A 26394-nucleotide genomic window follows, 5' to 3' on the forward strand; every position below is an offset into this window, starting at 1 on the left:
ATCAAGCTCAGTTCAGCTTCCCTTTTTTTTCCTCCATATGCATTATCACATGAGAAACCACAGTGAATTTAACGTGATTTATTTTCTGTAAAGAAAGCCTGACCTGCTTTAACATTACGGCCACACAAGACAAAGAAAGAATACAGTTTCCACTGAAAACAAAAATACTCGGTGTGGTGTCAGTCGCCCTCTCGGAGCCATACAAACCAGCAGCTGCAGTCTGGTCAGAAACCAGGCTCTACACTACAGGGACACATGTCCATTTAACTGAAGTTTTGGCTCTAAGAGTCTGCAAATAGTGCTAAAGATGGTGTTTGCACACCATAGGAAAGCTTAGTTCCCCCTGATGTGGCACACCAAGTACTGTAGTAATGTTTTAATTACTTTGAGAAAGCAAATCTGAGGAAACCAGCATACTTTTCACCACTAGCTGAATCAAGTGGAAAAAGGTGGCAGGGAATAAGATCCATAAACTTCACAAATCAAACCTACCATCAGGCAACACCCTTCTCTAAAAGATGAAACAATTTGTCCATACACAAATACTGTGGGATTTTTGAAAACTTTTTATTTCAAGCATTCTGGAAGGGCAGTATTCAGTAACAGAAAATATATGCGTTCAGAATTCTTTCTCAATAAATAAAGGTAAGAAGAAAATAGGAACACTTCAGTGACATTTTCTTGAAACCAAATCGACTTTTCTGCTGCCACGGTACATCAGGTTAAGCCTGATAGCTGAGGTTCTGACCAGCATGAATTACCTCCCTCCCCATTACATTTTCCATAATATGCTCCTTGTAGAAGAGCAGTATGTTTCCAACCAAGGAAAGGAGAAAATCATACACACAAGCATGAAAAATGCATCAAAAAGTACAGTCTCTGAGTTTTGCCAATGGTGCAACATAAAGATTTATGTATTTCTAAACTTAACTGCTTATGTGGAATATTTAAGTAGAGAATGGGGGACCCTGGTAATTTAGATCTCAGTGCAGCTTCAGTCAGGCTCTGCCTTTTCAGCTGATACACAATGAAAAGGGTGTAGGCAAAAGATGAGAAAGAGGAAACAAATGAAGAAATGGCTAAATATTCTGGATCTAGAAGCTACAGAAATGGGAAGTATTTCTGACACGTACACACAACCTAAACTTGCCTGTTTCTCTTCTCATTGATCTTCTCCCACCCTTTTCACCATAAGTGCGGTGGTATTTGTCTTTTTTGTCACCCTCCTCACTACAAAGAATTTTGCAGCCTTATCAATGAAAGTTTATCTCAAAATTGACAAAGTTAGTTTATAAATTTTATAAGTTTACAAGTCTATAAATTGAAAGTTTATCTCCTAATTGCTCTGATTAAATGAATTTTCTCCTTAATTATTTTTTCTTTTTTTGTAAGCTATATCAATATTTGTCCCCAGGTGACATTTTCCTCCATGCTATCTTATTATTATTTCTCTTTTCACCTCCCTCCATTCTTTATTGCCTGTCTCACCTTCACTACTTGCTATTTCAGCAAGTAGACTTGCTTTTACTCATAAATAGACATCCTCTGTGATCTTGCCCTGCCCCCACCAGCCTCTTTTCTTTCTTGTCCTTCACACCACACCTCGCTTTATGGTTTCCTCCTCCAGTTTGTGGTTGCTTCCTTCATTCTGCAGGTGAAAGTGCCAGACACTTCAGCATCATGATCAAGGCCAACCTGCAGTGCTCCGCTTCCAGGCATCACAGCACTTCCAAGATATATGCACTGAACATTTGGCAACATTTTAGGGACCACAGCCATACATCAGGTCGATTTTGTGCTTCTCCAGAAAAGTGAGAGAGAGCTGGCAGAGAAGCCTGGCCCTGTTTACAACCTCCACAGAAAGAACACAGATGAATCTAACTACACCTTGGGAAAACACAAACCAAAACAAAAAAAAAGTGTCTTTAAAACATGGGTTGAAATTTGTCACTTAGGTAATTTAGTGCACTTCACGTATGTAATTATTTCTTCTACCTCTGTGGGCCTTTTACAGAAATTTGCATGAGCAAAATTTTAGATTTTATTCTTAAATGCTCATCAAATTCTGCTGCTCATCTCCCTCAGGAAACCCACACTCCACTAGTGATACTGTTACTGAGGAAATTATCCCAGAAATGTTACCAGTAAGATTACTTTCTGGTTGAAAAGTCCTTAATTTTGAAGGAAAAACCCAACATAAACAAAAAATAAGGAAAGAACTGCTTTTAGTTTACATTTCTCCTCACATAAGACTTTTAAGTAAAAACAATGGCAAAAGGAATACCTCTAACAAACATCAAGTCACCAATTACTGGTGTTAATTATAGGTCTTATCCATCTAATGCAAACCATACACAATTTTCCTCAAGTGTGTTTGAATCAGATCTATAGCACAACTTTCTTCTTATATCTATAGTCACAAATGAACCTAATTGGAGGGAAACATGAAGCATCATTTCAGGAGAAAACAGCGTAAGTTGTGCACCTACGGAATAAAGAATGGGAAGAAGAGGTTGATGAAGGTTTCTTCCACTTGACATCATAATGAGATTGGGAGGTAATTATCAGGAACAAAATGAAAAGTAAGAGCAGGCAGAAGTAGGATAAGACGCTTAATTAAAAACAGAAAAACAGACATCTTTCCCTGCAGACAGGCATCGTTTCCAGTTCACGTCCCAGTTCCTGTAGCAAAATCTGGAGCCCTCAGACCCAGATTAAACACCAGAGCCTGACGTTCACACCTCACGTGGACAGACACCTCCTTCGTGCTGCTTTCAGTCTCCTCGTATCATGCTCATATGTGAAGAGAAGGGATGCATTCCAACTGGTGTCAGAGTGACCTTTTACTATATAACGAAAAATTATCCCAATTTTGATTTTTGTTATGTGGACAGAGAACTTGATATCAGTGGAGGAAAAAAAAAAACAACAGATGGCCACAGATTCACACCAAAAATAAGTCACACGGGTAACTTTCTTCCAGATTACTCCTTACATTTAAAATCCTTGGTTGCAAGCTGAAGTCCTTCCATGGTGGAATCAAAGTGAGAAGTTTCTGTAATAAAAAAGAGATTTTGCTGAAATATCACAATAGTGCAGCCTGTAGAAAGACTTTAATGGTTGTAAATCTGATCTTCAGACTAAAAAGAGTTCACCTGTCTGATGATTTACAAAGTCTATTTCTCTCTTTCATACTTAGCTGTTGATAACTTTTTGAAAAAGAGAAAAAGAATGGAGAGAAAGCAGACAATAGAAAGCATAGAAAAAAATTAAAAATGCAAGAAGATGGGAAAAAAAACACATGGATGTCAAAACTAGAAATAGCACAGACCTAGCAATCTTGAGATTTAAAAATAAGGAGAAGAGTGACATGGTGGACATTTTCTTTTATATATTTTTTAAAATTTCCTCATATTTATTATTTTTTCCTCTTATTTTTCTCTTATTTTTTATTTCCTCTTATTTCTACTACTAATTATGATCTCTAAGTAAATTTTAGGCCAGGTCCTCCTGGAAAGCACTGTAACAGATAGATGAGTTTTTCTGGTTATAATTCTGGGTGCTTTTTTCATGCTTCCTGATATTTATATGTATATATTGCTTTTATCACAATTCTCTTTCCTGTTCAGTTCCCACATCATCCTTGTTTTTGCCACCATCAGACCTGCGACTCCTTCATCTCCTGCATCAAACAGAAGCCAAAAGTTTTAACACCAAAGCTTTGGGAGTCTTGATTCCACCCTTCCTATCGCTTCTCATTCACCACCACTGACAGCTCCTCTCTGATTTGACCTATTTGCCAGCCACCTCACACTCACTTTCAAGCATCTTTCTGCTGCTCTACATGCCTGGAAAGTGCCCTCACAGAGCATTTAGGAGCATCTGGGGGTACACAACGGGCCTGCGCACAGCATCCGCTCAAGCACAGAGGTCTGCACATCAAACCATGGTATGCAAAGCAAGTGCACGTATGACCTGCATACGGATCTGCACTAAACACACAGCCCTTTTCACACCAGCAGTTCTGGTAATTCTTTACTCATTTCACCTTCAAACCCATCCCACAAAACGTTTGGTTTCCAACCAAGATCAGCTTCTGCATAAAGTTCCCTGCATCACGCTACCAATACCTGTAGCAGTGCAAGAGCAGGCTGTGCAGCTTTAGGAACGAGCAGCTCTTCCTGCTCTTTTCAGAAGCACCATTAGCTAATGCAAATTTAAACCACTGATGAAACTGCAGTCTGATGAAGTTTCCTATTATTCAGCACAAGCAGCTTCCTCTTCTGCCTCTCCCAGGCACGTTTTGCTGCACCTTACCCTATGTCCTGCATGGCTCTAAGAATTCATTTCATCCTGATGGTCCAGACTGAACACTTTTTGGATGTCAGCTCTGCATTGGATCATACAGCTCACCTGCTTTGCTCTGGCTGCAGAAGCACTGCATCCAACAAAGGGATATGACAGCAATATCACGGCCAGGAAAGGGAGGACTGATAACATATATCATCAGGAGACATGTCTCACCAAAACACCTGCTCTGCTGTGCTGTCCTGGAGGAAATGTCCCTGCAGGGAGTTACTGCAAAGCGACCTCTGCACTTCAAACACAAGCATGCCAGCTTTAATTTTGTAATAATAAAGGCAGATAAATGCTTAAACTGCAATCAGCTTTTGTCATCCTGTTCTATATTTGTATTGGCATCTTGTACTGCAGGTTCCTGGCCTAAGGAGACCTACACACCAAAATAATATGCTGTTTTCACTGATCTCAGCATTTTTTATTTTTAAATCGGGATCTCTTGCTTAATCTCCACAGCAAATACTGATGTACTGCCAATGCTGCGACAAGGAGCTCTCAAAACTACTTGAGATTAACTCTGTGTATTTACAGAGGAACACCACCACTGTTCACTCTCGCCTTTCAGTAAGAACAGCCTTATGCAACATTAATACAGAAGCAAGATCATCTGGCTAATAACTAAGTTTCACTTGGCCAGTAATGCTTAGTTATTCTCAAATCTAATACCATCATTCCAGACCCTTTAGCTCCCCATTTATTTTCCATGACTTAAATATCTTTCAATAGAAATGCATCTGTTTTCTTGCTTTTTTTGAAAAGAAGTTCTGACATTTGATGGAATTTAATCCATGTTAACATTTAGAGATGTTCACTGGGGCAGTTTTACAATCACTCTGACACCATTCTTGGTAAGTTTGCCTGAATCAGCAACCAGAAAATATTGATTATGGGGTAAGGAAAGATGATCCTATCCCTCAAAACGGGTGTAAGGTCCTATCGATAACCCTAAGAGATGCTTTCCACATACAGTTGCACTTGGTTGGACTGTATACATACTCATCTAAGTTTTCCAGCCCAGCAGAAAGCTTTCCATTTCTTTCCTGCAGGTTAGCAAGGTAAATTACTCCAAGACATTGCAAAAATGGCACGTGGAAGCTCAGTTGCAGAATTTTGTTTCATAGCAGCAGCTAGGGTCTGGCTCCCCAATACCTGGGGCTGAGGATCGCTGCCTCTGCCTGCACAGCAAGCAGGAGATGGAGGCTTTGGGGAGCAGCATGGCAGAGATACAGCATAAAAAGATAAGGGAAATAAACAGTTTACTAAATTCAGCAACCAGATAAAGGTATAGGCAATAAGAGTGAGCAGAGCTCTTCAAAAACTGATCGCTCTTATTTCTTTCAATGGATTTATATAGTTGCTTATTACTAACAACTACAAGTTCAAACAAAGAAAGGGATATGCAATAGAAGAAGCCTTAAAAATCCAAACAACTGAGGAAAAAGATATGGCATATGAGTGCAGAAGAACTACAGGTAGGAGAGAAAAACAAACAGGAGAAGCTGACATGCAAAAATGGGGCTACTTCTGACATGCAGAAGTAGCAGGGGAAAACTGGCAGGATGGAAAAAAGTTGGGTTTTAATCTGCAGTGAATATTCAAGACTTTCTTAAATTCATGCTTTGGGTGGAGATAGGCTGCAATGAGCAGCTCACAGAGTAACAGGAACTGTGACATTACTCACTACAGACCACCACAGTAACCAAGCTGCCAATGAAGTCCAGCTTTTAGGCATCCCAGACCATCGCTTTCACTTCACCAGGCAGATTTAGATTTTTTATTTTTTAGATTTTGAGGAGGAAAAAAAAAACCATACAGCTTTAATAGCAAAAAAAAAAAAAAAAAAACAACAAACAAAACATTCCCCATTACGGTTTAAAAACAAAATAAGACAAAAAAAGGCAAACAAAGCCACAAAAGCAAACACATGCACAAAATTCACCTCTACCCTAATCTGAAGAAAAAAATCAAGTATGTTGGTTGGTGCTAAATGCATCTTAAAAATTATGATGACTAATGTTCTTTAGATGTTTGGTCAAACATACAAGAATTAAAACATTTAATAACTCTGTCACAGGTGTGACTGATTACCTTTTCCTTCATGCAGGTTTGTTTTTTTTAAAGATGGTCAGTCACGACTGAGGAAGCACAGTATCCAGACAGCCACTGCCAGCATAGCTTGTGATGCTCTCTTCTATGAGCCCTTGTAATTCTGTTTCTGGAAGCGTTTCAGAAGCATCTTCATTCTCTTGGCAATTTTTATTTAGATCTTCAAGGCTAATAATATCATCTAAAAAACAAACATATGCTAACTGCAGCCAAAGATACAAATTATATAAAATAATTTCAGGGATTAAGTCAGGATAGAGTATTTGTAGAACAAGCTTCATTTCATCAGAATGCTCATTTATTTTGCCCCCTGAATGGCCAATTCAGGTAAATTCAAATACACCAATTTTTTCAGGTTTGTCTCTGACAGATGTATACACCTATATACTTATATATGCTACTTTTCTGCTTCCTCTAAGCTCTCCAAGTGAAGAGCTTCCTTTTCTCCTTTTTTGATTAAAAAACCTCTCCTATTTCTGACACCAAATCCAAGCTTCCAGCAAGCAACTATTGTGTATTTTTAATCTCATTATGCAGTTTATACTAAATTATACTAAACTAACATGGCAATCATCCATAATCTACACACGGGAGGAATTAATGTGTGCCAGAAACCCCTGGCTTCCCATGGACCTTGATAATGTTGCTGTTCAAGAGCCTCACTTATTATTACGATGGCAGTCTTTGGCAACCATTATGTTGAAGATGCTCCATTTTTCAGAGAAAAGTCTAAAGAAAGACTTTTTCATGTTAAATTTCCTTCCGATCTGGAATAGGACAAACTTGAGCTAAATATTTGATTAATGCTCTTATGGGAAAGTCTAAAACACAAAGAATTTCAGTACGTGAGTCAGGGAATGTGAAGCGATGGCTCACAGAGACTGCAGCTCTGCCATACCATGTACGCAATCAATGGAGACACATTTATTTACCATATCCTACTGATTTTACACAAAAAGGCGTGTTGTCTCTCATTCGTGCTGAAAATCTTTGGCACACTTCACTTCAGCATTAACTATTTTCTCTGATCTACAAGCGCTTTATACAGGTTTTGTATCACAAAATACACTTACCAGCCAAAGTGTTTCCATTTTGCAATCCACTGGTTTTCTGTTTCTCCTAAAACAAATAATAATAGACCAGAGAAGAAGAGAAAATATGCAACAGAAGATTTTGTTATTCTGAGACAGAACAAGGTCCATATTCTATTTTACAGTCAGTAATTCATTTTATTTATGGGATTTTCCTCATTTCCACTACCAGCAGTACAGTGCTCCTTAAGTAAAACCAACCTTCACAAAGCAACAGCTACCGTGGGAAGGAGCAAAAAAAAAAAAAAGTAATTTGTAGGTAAGTTTCTGATTAGACAAGGAGAATTAGGCTGCTGCCAATCATTCAGAGTGACTTCTCTGCTACAGGTCTCGGTAGAAGTAGCCGTGAAGAAATTAATGCTAGTGGAGGAGGATGGCACTTGCTTAGATGATAAGAACACAAGGAGGAGAACAATTAGATACGCTAGGTTGTATTTAACGTAGGCCAAGTCAGGACAAAAGCATCAATGAAAATGTTTTTTCGTTTTTGGTTTTTATCTCCTTTAGCTACTTCGTATGTATTTGTGAAGCAGACCATTCAAAATCTGAACCCTACCAGGGCCTGGAGCTGGTTCTGGAAATATTCAAAAGAGTACACAAAGCATCCATCTCCTCGTGGTGAGTATTAAAAAAACAAAGCAAATTTTATTAGCAAAGAGTAACATTTTGCTTCACGAACTGAATGCTTCCTCTTTACACCTGGAATATTGGAAAGCCTTCCGAAATCCCCTAAAATTCGTACCTCCACAGAGGTCTTCCACAGTAAATAGATCATCTTTGAAACTTTCCAGTCAAGAGGAACTACATAATCATCTGGCAACAAGGATTCTGCAGAAGAAAATATTTTTGCAGTTGAGTGTTCAGATCTCTTCATAGCCAAAATATATCACTTTATAGTTTTTGCAGACTTAAGTACGTAGACATTTTAAACTGAGCAGATATCTACATGAGCCAGCAGCAAAGTCAAAATTTAGGTTTTACAGAATCTAAGGCCAGTGCATGGGAAGGGGGCAGAGATTTGGTTTTGGTTTCTTTTTCTATGCAAAGGCTTTCCTACCACACTTAAAGCTCCCCCACACCCTCCTCTGAAACACTGCACAAACGAGACCGACAGAAAGCTCTCAGCCTGTAAATTAAACAAAATGCAATTTCAGTAACAAAGCAAACAAAATGCTTCTAATGTTTAATTAAAATTTTAATTACTTTCTAATATTTTAGCTGCAACAACTCTTCACTGTTTAAGAAGCTGAAAAGAGATTCTTTATAGGACAGCAGTCTAAAGTATGTCCTATGCTTACACGACAAACATCTAAGAAAATAAATCAACTAAATCTTTCATTTATAAATATCCAAGGACATTTACTTGCCAAAAAATTTCCCCACAAATAATTTCAACAGAAATTGACTGCAATTGCCAGTCAGGTAAAATACTACAATTTGACTGTGTACATCAATAAACAATAGCCTGTTAATATATAACAGGCCACGAAAAAAAAAAAAAAAGCACAAGTGTTTTTGAGTTTGTGGGAGAATTATGGTAAAATCAGAATATGACCAGTGTTCTGCATTGAGCATTCACAGTTTTAAGGGAAAAAAACACAGCAATCACAAGCTGGCAGAGCTTCAGAGAGATATTAGGAGGGCTTTGTATTTTCTTAAAGGTTGCTTCCAAAGGAAACTCATCTAAACACCAGAGAAATTCACTCAAAGAATGACATTTGATGTGCTACGCAGTAAAGTGTTTCTGAATGCCTGTTGTGTTTTTTTTTCTGTGTTTTTTTTTTGTGTTTCCTTTTTTTTTTTTCCCCTGGCAGATCACTTTTTTAAGTCATGGCCAACTCCAGTCCCTCCTAGACAGTGGCATTTAACATCACAGACATGAATGCCAAGTTTGGAGGAGAATAATATCATGTATATAAGAGCTGAAGACTTCTCCAGTTCTTCATAGCTCTGTTTAGCTCTATATGCAAATGCTTTGGTGCGTGGTGCCAAGCTGAGATAAAGCAGCACTGCAGGTTCCTTGGGCACCACCCCAAGCCCAGTAGTGCTGCCAAGGTTTGCCATCACTTTTCTGACATGTAGCAATACCATCAACTTTTACAATAAAAACAAAGAACCTGGAAGTCAGTTTTGGTGTACAGACAGAACATAAGCTGCTCTTCAGCTGTCTTACAACTTTCACATGAGGGTACATGGTTAAGTTTAAATTCTATTGAAACAAACAGGTGTAAAGGCCTACGCGTTCAAAATCTGGTCTGCAAAAATCTCTTTGTTTGCTAAATCAAAGCTACTGTTTTTTCATAGACTAAATTTGGACCAAGAAGTTGCGGGACTTTACACACGGGGAACACTGCTCTTTCATCACGATGCACTGCAGTGATTTCCAAACATGCTTCTTGTCACTAACTACAGCTCTGGAGCCATGTCAGCTTGCAGTAATTTGGACATCACACTTGCCACACACAACTCCTTTGAGGATTGATCCTACTGCTAACTTAAAATGTCTAAACTGAAAGTACAAAAGTATGACAAGTGGAGGGGTCTGGAAGGCAAGCATACTGTTATGACACTTCTTAATCACGTGTGATTAAAAACAAAGTATTGCCTATTAGCAAATACATGCCATAAGTTTGATATGCACTTGGAAATTAAATTAGATTCTGGGAAAGCATTTCAACCATGTCTAAGACACACAGGGGTCTAGGAGAACTTTGCTAAACAAAGAAAAGGGAATGCTACCATATCCACCAGGCAAAATAAAAAAAATCTAACATGCAAACTTTATGTAAAAGCACACATTTTGTGTCATGTCTTCCACTTAGTTTTGTAATCAACACATTAAAGTCTTACTCAGTATGGTGCATTAAAACACTAACAAAAGCTTCATGCTTCGGATTTAAATATGCTAAGAACTTCTACTACAGAGACTGCACACATGAGGCCAAACCTAATGGGCCCTTGGACAGATACTTGAAGATGACTTTGGGTTAAAAAAATAAATAAATAAATCACCAAAGCAGCAGTGATTCCTCTCAATAGGGTTAATATGTCATTAATTGTTACCTGTAATGAAAATTAATATTTACTCACAGACATATATATAAATATTTATATAGCAGTAGTAAGAAGAGTATTACCCAGTGGAAGACCTGGAGAACCAAAGAGCTGCACAAGTTGAAACGCAAATCCTATTGATAAGGGAAGTCCCAGAAAGCTGGTTTTCATAGTCACGTCTTGAGTATCTTCAGGTGGAAAGGCCTCTGATGGCTCTGGATCATCCGTTCTGTGTGCGTTTTCAACACAGCTTTCCAATACACAAGGATCTTCTGGATATTCAGAAGGAACTTTAAGAGAAGACAAAATATCTGGTTGTTTATTTGTAACCTCTGAAGAGTCGTGTTCATTCTCGCTCGTTTTTTCATCAACCACCTGCTGTTGCCTAGGAGTACTAGCTTGCTCCTCCTCTGTCCTGGAAATGACACAAACACTACAAGAATATTTTGGTATAGGAGAAGATTGTCCCAAATGGATACATGAAATATCTTGTAACAGAGAATCCACATCAGGGGTGGGCATGGAACAGGGAGCCTCCGGGACACTGTAAGGTGCAGAACATTCCAGAAACTCCAGGTTTTGTTCACGTTCCTCTCCAAAGTCTTGGTTTAGAAAGCTCTTTTTCTCCACTTCTACAACACTTTTTGAGGGACCATCATCTTTTAATGGGACTTCCTTCCCTCCTGCTGTGCTACCAGCAATCTCTCTTGGTACATTAAACTTTGGTGCCAAGTTGACAATTCTCCTGCGTCTTTTCCTCCTTGATGCAACCAGTGCAGCATCATTTTTTGGAACGTTTACTTCACCTGAACCATGTGGGGAGGTGTTTCTGGATTCCTCAAGCGAACCCATGTGCATTTCACCAGTGGGAGATCCCAACAGACCATTGCTTATTACATTACCAGCTTCCTCAGTTAATGGTACCTGGCGGTTTTCCTTTACCGGTCCTTCATTTGACTGATGGCAGTTTAGCTCTGTTGAACCGCTAGTACAAATCTGTTTAGGTTTCCTCACGTTTTTTCGTCTTTGTTTGCCTACAAACTCATCCTCAGACCAAGAAGAGATAGAAAATTGTCTGTCAGAGCCCAGCTGCAATTTCTCGGTAGATAAATTAATTGAAAAAAGAGCCTGGCCATTAGAGAAATTCTCTTCTGGTTTTAATGCACTTTTATTGTCTGTGTTACTATCAGGCACATCATCATTTAGTTTTGAATTGGAACACAAAGAGACTTCTTTTTTTTCACCATTTAAACATGACAGTTTAGCTTCCATGTCAGGTTCACATGTAATTTTAAGTTCTTTTTCTGTGCTCGACAGCAGACTGTTATCTTCACAGTTGCATTTTGTTTTTTGGATGGAATTTTTATCATTGTTTATTTTTAGGGAACTGTTCTTGCAAAGATTTTCATCGCGCCTTTGATTTGTTCCCTCAAAATCAAAAGCATTTTTGGTTAGGCTTACAGTACAAAAAGGTTTTACATCTGTTAGAAGTGAACTGTCGCTTTCTACAGGCAACTCATTTTCCAGTGCACTGCTGGACACAGCTGAGATCTCAGGCACAGTGATGGGAGACCCTTCTTTTGAGAACCTTGCAAATTCTTTAAGGCTTTCACGGTCATCCTTTGTCTGTTCTTCACAACCTGTTACTGGATCCTCAGGACCTTCACCGAATGTGGACAAAGACTTTTTGTTTCCTTCTTCTGAATCATCCTCCTCACTTTCTGATGTTTCCTGGCCGTCTGCAATGAGATGAGATGCTCCACCTAACTTTTTCTTCACGATTTCTGTACGATTGCCTTTCATTTTTTTGCTTCTTCTTCGCTTTTTCCCTTGCTTTGCTTTTGTCAATGGGTGCCCGTGGTTCTTCTTTAAAATTATTCCCCTATGTGAAGAATAAATATATATATTTCAGGATTAAGATATTTGTGGTGTTCAATTTGAAGGTTATATATTTATGTAATTATGAAAGTCAAACACAGACCACCTACTTTTTTAAACTGGTAAAACCCCAGATAAGAACTTTAATCAATTAAAAAAAGTACACCTTGTTATTCAGAACAATCTAGAACATTTTAAATTTAAATAAATATAGATCCTGCTCAATGTATTATGAGTAAACACACTTATTTGGAAAAAATATTTCTCATTTTATTTGCAACAAAATAACACAGTACAGACAGATTAAGTCAGTTGCAGGCAGTTATTTAAAATTATTTTGGTCTGAATCTCTCACCAAATTCAGCAGATAGCAGCCCTAACAATGACTTTTCTGAAATCTTGCTGTTAAGTCTGTCAGCAACATAACCCTGAAATGAACATGAGTAAAAAAAACAAAACAGTCTAGAAGTCTAACTTCTTCCAATGCAACCCTTAAAAGAGATCAGGTTCACAAGGCTACATTTCATTGATTATTGTATGAATCAGGGATATGCTGCTTTTCTGCAATTATTTTCTTTAACTCTTTGTTCAGGATGGTACTTCATACAACACACTAACCAAAGCAGTAGCTAGAAGAATCACAGGGTAAAATTTGCCATTTTCTGGGCATTCATATCTAACATGAGCTGTTTTAAGTAGAGTATTCTGAAATCCTCAAGAGAAAAAAAAAGGGGGGTGGGGGGCTGAGTTTGTGTGCAGAAAGGCAGACACAATGGCAGGCAACTTGGGAATTAAGGTCACCTGCAGAGACCTACCCTTACCCTTTACTCATTCTTTAATTTATTCATTGTTAGCACAAGAGAAAATCCTTCAAAACAGCCCCACAAGCCAACCTGCTCAATTTGCTGGGTGGGTTGAAAGCAGCTCAGCAGCCTTCTAGGCCACTGTGTAGCCACAAAGCCACTTACCAGAACTGGATTCAAAGGCCCCAGTGCCTTGACATCACTGCAAAAAGCACTGTGGGCCTCAGAAAATACCTTGTTGGAAAGCACACAAATTTTATTGCCCCAAAATGGCATCCAGATGAGACATCCTTCTAACAAATGGGATCTCCTCCAAATTGTGGTATTTAAGTCTACACGGTGCTTTCCTCTGAGTAATGAAATCTGATTTCCCCTTTTACAAATCAGCGTATCTTCAATACGGGATGCTATGGCTTATCCGGAGATGTTTTGTTAGCCAAGATGAATTTTGCCCTGAATTTTGCTCATGATGCATTCCCTACTCTAAAATATGCTTCCTTTCTCCCCAAAGAGATGGAATGCCAGAAAAAGAAAAAAAAAAAAAGGTTTAGGATTGGAGAGATTATTTTCTTAAATATAGCCCATCTAGTTATACTCATCACAAGATGTGTTTTAAATCCTGACTTTCTTCCTTTTGAAAAGTGTTTTGTAGAGAGAAAGTTCTCTAAACCATAAAACCCCTTACCAATGAGGTACAAAATAATATCCTATTTTTAATTGTTCTGAATGGGGTGGGGAATAGCACATCAGACGTGAGCACCAGTTCCAAAATAATTCAGTATTGAATATAATGGACCTTGTGCTGCTGTTACCAGCCCTGCAGAAATGACCAGCAGATGGCCCAGGGAAGGCTGAGATCCAGAAGTCAAGGAGTGAACTTCTCCAGCTTTGGTGTTAGAGGAGCTCCTCTCTTGCTCACCACCCACCTCTCCCAGCTGAGTCAGTGCTGCTGTCCGTAGAAATCAACTTTACTACAGATTCAAGCATGTTGCTGTTCCCTAACTCTTTGTATATCTGATAACCCTTTCAGGATAATCCTGACAAAATCTTCCTTGGGCTAGGATGACACACTAAGAGCTATGGAAGAGCTCTGCAGAAATGAGAAAAAAAAAATAAACTGAGGCCAGCACATTTATTTCTTCTCCTCGATATTAATTCTGATTCAGGAAGCAAAATCTTACTGGAGAGGATTCACTTTAGACTGCCACAACAGCAGAAATAGATCCACTAAATCATGGGAGAAGAAAAGTGGGTAATCCAGAGGAACCACCAGCTGCTATTGCACTGAAATTGTTGCGTGTCAAAATAATGACAAATGCAAATGTTGGTTCAGGCTGGTGATTTAGCATACCTGGAAGTGTCATTTAATTCAATAGTAGCATTCAATAGTTCCTATTAAATACAACCACGACATTTCTATATGTTGGAAAAGTAAAGGTTTGGGGCAGTTCAGTGAAACTAGTTCTCTAAGGATTCGGATTTTCTAAAGAAAGGTCTGAAACAAAAAGGGAAATGGTGGGCTCCTGAATGCAGAATGATAAACTTTATTATTCTTATTATTATTCAGATTATTATCCAAAATAATAAACTTTATTCTTCTTCACTATTCAGGCAACTAATTCGAAGAAAATACTACCCCTATGAAACACTATAATGTACTGTGATGGCATAGCTGAAATTTCCCTGCTTGGGGTATATCCAGTATTATGTCTCTTTGCATGTAATAGAACAAATTGTCTACTCATTTTCTTTATCTTTATCTTATTCCTCCTCTTTTAGTCTGCCTACATGCCCTTTTAAAGAGTTTTCCCAACTGTAAAACCATTTGGCACACAGTGAAAGTTTGAGAACCAGCACGGAGAGAGACTTCTCTTCTTTACAGAGGCATTTGCTAGTAACCTCTTCTAAAACACACACAACACACTCAAGGGGGAAGAAAAAAAAAAAAGGAGCAGTTTCAGCTTACATTTTGCCATATACTATGTATTTTAAAAACATATTTAAGAAATGCAATTGTTTAGTAATAAACAGATCTGAAAAAAAAGTAATAGTATTTTTGCTGAAATAGGAACTCACAATACTTTGAAATTTCTCAGCCTACCATTTAGACAATATTAAAAGCTTTTTGCCACAACTCTATTACACGTGACTTCAGCATTGTAATTTAATGCTCAAAATAGCAATTGCAGCCTGAGAGTCAGTGCTCCAATGACACTCTTTACCAGAGAAGCAAACACATTTTCATGACAGCTGTCTGCGGTAGAACATGCAAAGAAAATGATTTAGACAAGTTAGCAATGCTTTTTTACTGAAAAATGGCAAAAATGGGAAAAAGCATTATTTTAAAGATCATTGTAACAAACTTGAGCTCTAACATACACTTAAGCTGATGTCTGCTTGATACAAAAAAAAAAAAAAAAAAAGTCTGCAGGCATTCCTGTAATAAGGTATAGAGGAATTGATAATTAAAAAAAGCAATTCTATATGACATTTAACAATGAGGTACATGCTCTCTGAGAAATTTACACCATCATTAATCTCCAAAAACTCCGGAATGGATTTTCATTATCAGAGTTACAGCAAAGCTGCTTATATAAAATGGTATCTACTGGGACACACTCCACCTTTCTTACCTTACAATAATATATAACAAATCCACAAACATTGTTGAATTAATGTCAAATGAACTCCTTGTGAGCTGACTTTATTTCAAAAACAAAGAGAAATGGTAGCTATAACTTTGGAGTAATAACAACAAAGAGATAAATTCATAGTGCCAGCCTTCTTAGCTGCGTACCACAGAACTACAGAATGGTTTGGGTTGGAAGGGACCTTAAAGCCCACCCAGTCCCAACCCCCTGCCATGGGCAGGGACACCTCCCACCAGCCCTGGTTGCCCAAAGCCCCATCCAGCCTGGCCTTGAGCACCTCCAGGGATGGGGCAGCCACAGCTTCTCTGGGCAATACCTTGCCTTTACTTAAATGAGTGCTAAAGCTGCAGCTCCTCAAAGCCAAATGGAACATTAGTATTAGGTGATTAAGGAACTGGAAGAAAAGACATGCAAAATAACTTTGAGCCTTGCACCTTAAAAATAACTCCTCAGCAATACAGGGCTTCCTGAAATTCCATTGAATTGAATTCCATTGAAGATGAGCATCCAACTTAGCACTTTAAATCTGTGCTCTTCAACAAGTCACCCTTTCCTACTTTGGTCTAGATGTTGGCCACGCACTTCCTATAAAACAGATCCTATGAGGAGTGGCCAAGGGAGCTGGGGTTGTTTAATCTGGAGAAGAGGAGACTCAGGGGAGACCTCATTGCTCTCTGCAACTGCCTGAAAGGAGATTGCAGTGAGGAGGGTGTGGGTCACTTTTCATAGGTAACAAGTGATAGAAAGTGAGCAAATGGCCTCAAGTTGCACCAGGGGAACTCTAGATTGGATCTCAGGAAGAATTTCTTCACAGAGAGGATGATCAAGCATTGGAACAGGCTGCCCAGGGAAGTGGTGGAGTCCTCATCCCTGGAGGTATTAAGAGACATGTGGATGTGATGCTTAAGGACACGGTTTAGTGGTGGACTTAGTAGCATTAGGTGGATGGTTGGACTTGGTAATCTTAAGGGTCTTTTCCAACTTAAATGATTCTGTGATTCCACTACCTGTCTCTCCCACCTGCCTTACCCTCTTTTTGGGTGGACTGAGCTGCCTGAGCCAGCATGAAAAAGAAAGCAAGTACTTAATTTTGTTGTAGAGCTGATTCAACCCACCAAAACAAGAAGTAAAATAAGTGGCTGGTTAAGATCAAGGATGTGGTAGAAGCAAGGTAACTCCTTTCAGCAGCAGCAGCAGCATGTTGGGATGCCTCACAGCCCACCTTATAAAAACTCACCATTCCTAAGAAACGTTTGCACATTGCAGTGTTGTAAATTGATGCTCCCCACTCCACACCAGTAAAGATCCTACTAACTGAATTCAATCTAAAGAAACTCACTACTTCATCTCCCAGCAGCACTGCCAGCCGTGGTGAGAATTAAACAAGCATCTTCGCAAAACGTGCTATTCTATCATAATGCTCAAAGGGCTACCCCAATCTTTACCACTTCTGCAGGACTGCTGTTTACACAGTTCCCCACAGCATATGATCAGCCATCAGATTCCTGCCCTGCTGTAGTCCAGACACAAGAGGCAGTGATTTAGAGAGTACACAGACAAAAGCATACAATTGGTTTGATCACACATCTCTTTAGAAGCTGTCCGTTTAATCAAATCCATGTGCAAGTTCACCACTTCATTTCAAAGTAAAATGAACAAACAAAAATACAACCGACCCAGAACTCCAAAAATCTCAACTGCCTGAGGTGCTAGACATACAAATTCAGTTTTCATGTGATGGCCCATTCAGTCCACAAGAACTTTTGGGTGGAGTGATCAGACTGATCTTTGTCCTGCCCAGTTAATGAAAACTGTCACTGTCTTCTGACTGGAAGGGCCAATCTCCTCTTTTGGCTCTTTAGTCATGGAGTATGTTGATCAACATTAAGGAAATCCATCCTGAATATACCCATTAACATATACACACTGAGCATATTTCTGCCCAGTATCATACATCTGCTTCCTGAACAAGTGAAACGCTCCCAACCTCATTTAGGTGCCACAAGTATCTCACCTGACACAACGCAAAATACTACCAAGAACATAAAACAACACAGAGACAACAGGTAGCAATGGATGCTAACAGAGAAGAGACACTGGTTTTTGTTTTACTGGATTTCTCTGCAACGTTAGGTAGGGCTCAACACTATAAACCAAAAGAAAGAAAAAAAAATGGACCAAATGAAATACTACAAGTGATCTGAATCCATCTTAAAGGGATGCAATTTTCATTTAAGCTCTCTCTCTGAACATTTAATGTGGATGCAGATGTCAACAGTATGCACTGGAAGTACAGCACAAATCATGTTTGCAAGTTTGATAACATTTATATCATAACAGCCCTGCTTCTTGGATAGTATCAGTTCAATCACAAAGACAACCTATTTGAAATTAATCCAGGCTACACAAATATGCTGCTTTGAGATTTTGTTTGTAGACACATGAACTATTGTCAAATGTACACAGGTTAATAACGTTGGTGTAATCTGCTGTGCAGCACTGCTCCTTAATTTGTTATTGGTATAAAGACATTTCTTTATAAGATTTTAGAGAACTCTTTCTAAAATAGGTTAGAAAAATCCCACTGTCCCACAGAATGGGCAATCTGTGTTTTGCATTATTTTCTGGACAAACCCTTGCACTATTATATATCTGGATATGAAGCAAATGGTTCTCACCAAATCCTAAGCACTTTCAGCAGTAGCAGAGGATGCTTTAAATACAACATCCTACAAAGTTGATGGTCCAGGCTGGAAACCATCAGCTGAAGCATGCTGAGGTAAGGACTACAAATTACCAAACATCATCATCCATTGCAAATGCAAAGCCCACTTGACTAACATCCAATTCACAGATATTGAATAAATATGCACAATTATAACAGATCACCTTAAAAAAAACTCAAGCCTTTTTCATTAAAAATTAAAACAATGTTAAGAGATTTATCATATAGCACAAATGTATGTAACCTAAGCAGTTCGAAAAATATAAGACAGTATTGAATCTGAGTGGATCCTTGATTTTAGAAGAAATAAGATTTGCATTCAGAAATTAAATTCTGTGAGCTGCCTCACAATCCATTTCACAACTTCTCTCCCTTACAATCTACTGCTTTTCAGGCATGTGCTTATGCAATTCTGCTCAAGCAGCTCTGCCCAGGAAAAGGCAGATTCGCTGAGGCTCCCATGAGATTGTGAAATAAAACATGTCTTACAATGCAGTCCACAAATAAGACACTTTCCTGACCCTAATTCCTGAAAAATATCCTCATTGTGTACAAGCCACTTGAAGTAAGTAAATAAAAAGCGCTATTTTTATTCCCCAAAAGAGAAACATATATTGTGATGTATCATCAGTACTTGGATATACAGATAACAGCCGTCAAAACCAGAATTTAGTCATAAGCAAGCACAACAAAAAGGTCTTAAACAAAACGACCAGATTTACAGGGTGAAGCATTGGCCTTTCTTCTTGAGGCATATTCACACAGAAAACAGATGTAAAATGAAGTTTTAAGACACAACCAAAATTAAGATGAAAACCACGAGTGGGAGTGTCAGGAAGCAACAGAGGCACAAGAAAACAGAATGGACTATTTGGAGGTATTCAATAACCTATTTTCTACTAGGAATTTTCAGTGAAAGATAACAGATTTCAGCTGTATTTAAAATAGCTTAAATCAACAAAACCGTAGCAAAGACATGTAATTAAATATCTACGGTACGTACTGTACGTCTGAGAACAAAACACAAGAAGATGCCACAAACTTCATGAGGCTAAGAGAAGAATGGATGAAGAAAAACACATTGTATGATAGAAAGTACTACTGTCAGCAGAACAGAGAAAAAAATCAAAAGGATATCTGGGGGTGGGAGAAAATTAATAATCTCAGTTTTTAAATCAGCGTCAGCTTGAGCTGAGGCATTAAAAAAAAATAGAATAAGGTGTAGCTCTGTACATAAGTTGATAGTTCAGGGAAGAAAACAGAAGGGGCAAATGGCTCCATAATTACAGAGCAAATTATAGCAACAACACATAGGATAGAGAAGATCATGCCAAGTCAGAAAGGTCCAGTTTCAGAATGAGACCAAAGGGGGGAAAGAAAAGTTGCAAGAGGAGTATAATAAAGAAAACAGTAACAGCAAACATTAAGTACCCAACCTACAGCCTAGATGATAGCAACACTAACATTTAAATATGTCTAACTGCAGACAGTGTTGCTATTGAGAACAGTCACTATAAGTATTAGGCTTAATCTGCCTAATCTCAAATGCTGTGAGATACTGAGAGCTACACAACATTCAATTATAATGTGTATTTTCTGGACAGTATTGCATTAAAAATAAATAAATAAATAAATCTCAGTACTTTGTAATACTGCCATCCACCTTTCACTTACTACTTCTGTGTATTGATCTTTCTCCTTTGGTACATCATACAGACTAAGACAGATATGGGCTAAATAGCTCTTTTGATATTCTGGACACTGCTATCACTATATCCATTAAAGTAGAATGATTTATGCCAGAAAGGGCCTCTAGAGATCATATGGTCCAACATCTGCTCAAGGCAATACCAACTTAGACCTTGCTGCTCAGTGCCTTGCCCAGACAAGTTTTGAATGCTCCAAGTGTGGAAAATTACACAACTTCTGGGGAAACTCTGCCTCTGTCTCACCACCCTCACAGTGAATTTTTGAGATCTAACTGGAATTTCCCATGTTGTAACTTCTGTCGATTGCTTCTCATCTGAGAAGAGCCTGGTTCCACCTTCATAGCCTCCATTCAACAGAAGCAATCTTCTCTTGAGGCTGAGCAGCCCCAGTTCCCCTCAGCCTCCCCCTGGGCCCCGTGTGCTCCAGGCCCTGACCACCGTGGTGGCCCTCATCCTACTGGGAGCAGGGAGCCCAAGGCTGGGCCTTCTCAACCACAAACCAACCAGCCAAAAGACAAACTCATTTCATCTCTTTACAACTCACTTCTCTTTAGAGAAAGATAACCCATAGCCAGCTCTCTTTGCTCACAACAAAGCCTCTCCTTGAGATCTAGGGGCAAGAAGGGCAGCATTACGGACATAACCTAAGTATTCACTATTAGAACAAGAACCCAGTCTAGACTGTTGGACCAAAATAAAAACAGGATGAAATCCCAAACTGTAACTGTGCTTTCAATATATACATATATACAATGTGATCTGTTCTCCCATATAATGCAGTTTTTCTGCACAGCCATGAGCACAGTCTCGTAACTACAGGTTTCATGAAGTGAAAATAGTTTTCAAATTTTCTCAGGTATACTTCATTGAATGTTTGGAGCATGTACCAAACAGTTTGATCTATAATCTGCAAATGTAGCCTGTCTTGCTTCAGGTAAGGATCCAATGCCTGTGTTTTTGTTTTCATGAGTCCTGGAAGGCAAATGTGATCATCTTAGAGTTAAGCTATAAGGAAAAATAGAAAACAAGGGAAAAGTCATATGGCCCAATCCACTCCAAATCAGTCCCATGAGCCATAAGAAACTCCTCATGTTAACAACGAGGTGTGAGAAAGCTGTTCAGAAGTTGTTATAGAGGTTAACAGTTATCTGTGGTAACCATAGGTTACCAAAACTGATGGGTAAAGGAATAAATATGATCACAAGTATCATGACTGAAAGGACAGACAAACAGGATTATAGCCTCACGACTAATTTCTAATGATACAATAAACCCCTTGGAAATATTATGCCAAGTTATTTAACCTGTCAGCTAAAGCAGAACATTTTAGTCTGTCAGTAATTTGAGAGATTAAACAAAATCTTCTGAAGAATTAATGTTTGTTTGTTTGTTTTTAATTAGTAGTTAGGCAACATGTTCCAAAAGTCGTGCTCAGAAAGTATTTGTCTAGTATGTTTTCAGAAAATCCTACAACACTCACAAAGTTAGCATCAGGCCAGTATTTGAAAAGGACAAACAGGACAACCACATAATTATAAAGCAGCTACTCTGGTACTGGTTTGGGGGACCACATGAGAAAAGTTGATGCTGAATTTAAGCGACAAAAATGCAAAAATATTTAAAACCATAAAAAGGCTGCAAGTATGACTGAGAAAAAATTACTTCACAGACACAATACATGCTGACTTGGCAGAACCTGTCAGTGTTACAGCAGCACGATATAGCAGTACATGTTAAATGGTCAAGGACAGTCTACCTGAGGAAGGAAGAGGCTCTCGATGTGGAAACAGCATTATCAGCTAAAAGGAAACTGCAAAGACCCATTCCAGACGCAACACTTTTCAAATATTAGAGAGTTTTAATCTAACAAATAAAATCTCAGCAAAACCATACTGCTCTTGCTTTTATTTCAAAAGGATGAAAAGGTAAAATATTGAAAAAAGTAAAAAAATATTGAAAAAACGTCACTGTAGAAACAGTGAGGTGAAACATTTCCACAGGTTTGACTTATATGAAACAGCTGAACACTCTTAAATTCAGTATTTGATTTCAATTGTACGAACTGCATTTCAACACGATGTTGTCTTATTTCTACTTACTGGGAGATGTAATACAGGCCTGTTTTCTTTTGTATGGAAACCCCTCAATTCTCAACATACATCCTGTTGTCTCACCCCCATAATGTACAGCAGAGAGGGAAAGAATTCCTTCCAGGAAACGTGCTTGCTAGGATGAAGCAGGAGTTCAAACTACAGCTATCATACACAGCAATGTGAAATTACAAAAACACTTTTTTTTTCCCCTAATTCACTGAAAATTAATCATACTGGTCAAAAAAAAAAAAAAAAAAAAAAAAAAAAAAAAAAAAAAAGCCTGACATCCTAAATTACATCATGAAAAACAGAAAATAATCATATACAAATGTTATGGGTCTCATCCTAGTTAGACGATCCTGATCTTCAGTTATCTAATAACAGAGAAAGAAATAAATCTACAATCTCTGTAGAACATTTCAAGAGAGAGAACAATAAAGACAAAACCTTGGCTTTCTTCTTTAAAGAAAAAAAGCTTAAAAAAATACCCTGCATAGTAAAATAGATTAGACTGAATCTAAAAAGGAAATGGGCATCAGAACAGAAGACAGAATTCCTAATAGGACACCATTTAACACCTTTTTTTTTTTTTTTTTAAATGTTTTTACATTAGAACTTCTAGTGTTTTAATCATTATTAATTAGATGCAAAAAAAAAAAAAAAAGGCAACCACTAAATCACTTGTGAAAGCTTTTAATACTTTAGGAAATAAACTAACAAGAAATATAGCAGTTAGATTAAGCAATAAAACTAGAACTCTTATTTTTTTCCCTTTATAGCTATATATAATTCTGTGTTGCTAACTGCTATCAAATTATGTGTGTTCTGCAGACGAACTCTGATTTAAATTTCATGCTTCAAAGAGTGGGATGGTAAAACTACAGCTAAGTATCTTAACTCTTCTGTTTAAATTTAATTACCAAACCTCACTGGTTTGAAGTGTGCAGCAGATACCTAGAATCTGCATTTGTAACGCTATAATTTCTTCATACACTATGAACTAGCAATTTACTAAAAATCAAAAACAACAGAAAGCCTTAATACTAGGTATATTGTTAGTATGTGTGACAAATTAATAAGTGTATTGCATAAACGCTATGCTAGATAGAAAAAATATTTAGAGCCCAGGTCTAATTGAAGGAGTTCTTACATTTCTTGTATGTACTTTTTGAGAAAATAAGTCATTTTCTTCACTTGTGAGGGAGCAGGAGAAATTCATTACCTGTAAGGTGTATTTCACATCACCTTTTTGTTTTTAATTTTTATTTATTTTTTAACATATGAATATTGTAGTGTAATATGCCATCATGGATGAAAAGAAATCAACTTCTCTCTCAGATACACACATATTTCTAGTTTGTAGCTTAAACCCTCATGAAATATATATAATGAAACAAAGATCATGTGTTACACAGTAATTGCGATTTCACCTACCATGGACTTACCTTAGAATACAACTTTATCGATTAAGCAGTTTACAGTAAGTATTTGATACTCCAATAAGTTGCAAAGCATTCTGTTCTTGTTACATATCCCTTGCCAGATAGCAAGCCTATACTGATCAACGTACTTCACATATCAAAAATACTCACCATCAATCAACAATTTATTAAAAACATATAACACAAATATGCGTCATCCTTTTAAAACAGTCCTAATTCCTAACTACTTACATACTAAAATTCAGTTAAAGAAAATGTAAATATGAAATAAAAACATTTCTAAAAAAATCTTTCAAAAAACTGAAGACAGAGGGTACCAAAAACTATCATAATGCCAAATTTCAATAATCACCATTTTTGTCATATCTTAGCACACTGCCTGAATATCACATAATTAATAAATTCCATCACTTTATTATGACTTAGTCATAATAATAATGATCATGTGAGTAAATAAAATGAGTCTCTCTAAAACCTTTTTATCTTCCTCTCAGTTGAAATGTAATTTATATTTAAATATAAAAGCTTCAGGATAATTGAAGTATTACTGACCAATGACAAAGATTTCTATGATTCTCTTGAAACATGGAAAAAGATGACTAAGAAAACTAAAATACAGTAAACACAATTGGTATGAATAATATACAACAAGATAATTAATATAATTGGAGAGCTTCTTCTTTTTAACACAAACAGTAGTTCAATATATTAAGAAACTGTGCACTGTTTGAAATAGATTATTTTTCAATTAATTAAAACATCACTGAAACGTGAAACTGCATACTTCAACTCTTGCAGTTAACAAAATCTTTTATAAAAATGTTGTTCTAGATATACATTAAATTGTACAAATGTAGACATAAAGTAGTTGTATAAAACGACAGAAAGAGAATTCATCATATACCTTGATTTTTAAGTTACTCAGACTTTAAAGATGAAACAACTTTTAGGGCCCACAACAGAAACTCCCAATAAGTTAAAAAAAAAAATAAAATCACACTGGCTTCAGAATTTGCAAAATTCTGATGACTATTGCACCTAATAATAGTAATAATAATAATAATAATAATTTCAGTTATGTTCTCACATTCTCAACAAGCCTTCCTATTCAAGACTTACTCATTTAGTGCTTAAGGAAGTCAAACCTAGTTAGACCTGAAGATAGGTTATTTCAGCTAACAGGTTACTAGCAATGCTCAGCTGAATAAAAATCACAAAAGCTTGAAAATAATAACTGTTGCACTGAACTACTAAAACAACATCGAAGACAAACATGTTTTATTAATACAGCAAGCAGTTAGAAAGCAAGAGAAGTGAAAACTTATGAATTAATCAGGTTTTGAAAGAAAATGGATAATAAATTAGTAAATCTTCATGCTGTCTCATTCATTGCTAAGCGCTGAATAACAGATCACATTGCCTGTGCCAAAATTAAGAATGCAACATGGTTTTACAAAACTATCTCCACTATTTGTATTGAATTGATACTTCCAAGTACTTAGTTTTTATCCTGGATGAAAGAAATTGCGTAGAAAGAGCAACAAACTGGCATTTGTAGTGAGAACATTTAGTTTTTAAAGTACAAAAAGAGTTGGTGGTGCACAGACACAGTCATATTCTACATGCTGCTGCCAATGAAAATGAATAAATAAATTAAAGAATTGAGGTTACAGAGTTTAAGGCTGGTGAACACTGTATTAAAAGAACGCTGCTTCAGCTGAGATGAGCTTCTGAGACAAAAAGCCAGAAAATACATGCCAATAGTTTGCCAATTGTCAATATATACCAATTAAAACAAAAGGACAATCCAAGACAAGTGTTTTCAGAAAGATCTCATAAAAGATTAGGAGTCTAAGTCAGAATCATTAAAATCAGTTACTACATAAATAAGCTCTTCTTCTGGGCTTTAATTCTGTTTTAAAAGGTATCTAACAGGACCTCTTTAAAAAAACTGTTCAACAGTTACTTGCTATATGAAAACATCATTGTCTTAAATTGAGGAAGGAAGACTGCTATGCCTCATACTATATCAAATATTTTACTGAAATCAAAGTTATTACAACTGTAATAAATATATATATATATTTTTAAAACATTAAATGTACAATTTTATTTACATGCAAGTCCATTAAAGAAACAACCTCCAGAAGGGAACGGTCTTGAAATAGGCCTATTTAAAACAGATAATCCACTACTTCATTGGAGGTGGTGATGTGTTTTAGAAGGGCACGTAACAGATTTTTATAACTGACTGCAACTGTGTTATCGGCTACTGGAAATAGCGAAAGAATTCCATGAGTCTGTATTGCCTCCCCACCTATGTCTTCGCTGCAGAGGTGGCCTTTGTGTGTGTTTGTGAGGAGGTGCAACTGAATTCATGACAATAGGTATGGATATTTGATATTCGTATCGTTCCAACATCTGAGCAATCTTCTCACGAGTGACCCCATGTTTATTCCTCCTACAAAAATAAAAACTTAAAT

General features: G+C 37.4%; 1 protein-coding gene across 12 annotated transcripts in view; it reads right to left on the reverse strand.

Moving 5' to 3' along the window:
• Nucleotides 1–548: 548 nt before the first annotated feature.
• Nucleotides 549–26394, reverse strand: part of N4BP2L2 (NEDD4 binding protein 2 like 2) — a 46047-nt gene continuing 20201 nt past the window's right edge. For 3 of the 12 annotated variants that reach the window (XM_084527808.1, XM_084527804.1, XM_084527813.1), the window contains 6 exons: nt 26229–26372; nt 10694–12492; nt 8299–8384; nt 7539–7584; nt 6448–6646; nt 549–3055 (listed from right to left, as the gene is read on the reverse strand). In XM_084527808.1, coding sequence (XP_084383934.1) covers nt 6489–6646; nt 7539–7584; nt 8299–8384; nt 10694–12492; nt 26229–26372 — 2233 coding nt within the window. In that variant the 3' untranslated portion in view covers nt 549–3055; nt 6448–6488. Of the gene's footprint in view, nt 3056–6447; nt 6647–7538; nt 7585–8298; nt 8385–10693; nt 12493–23910; nt 26373–26394 lie in introns of those variants that run through there. The other 9 variants (XM_084527806.1, XM_084527805.1, XM_084527807.1 and 6 more) reach the window with 7 other exon arrangements.

This window comes from Aythya ferina, assembly GCF_964211825.1.
Source record: "Aythya ferina genome assembly, chromosome: 1".
Classification (NCBI taxonomy): domain Eukaryota; kingdom Metazoa; phylum Chordata; class Aves; order Anseriformes; family Anatidae; genus Aythya; species Aythya ferina.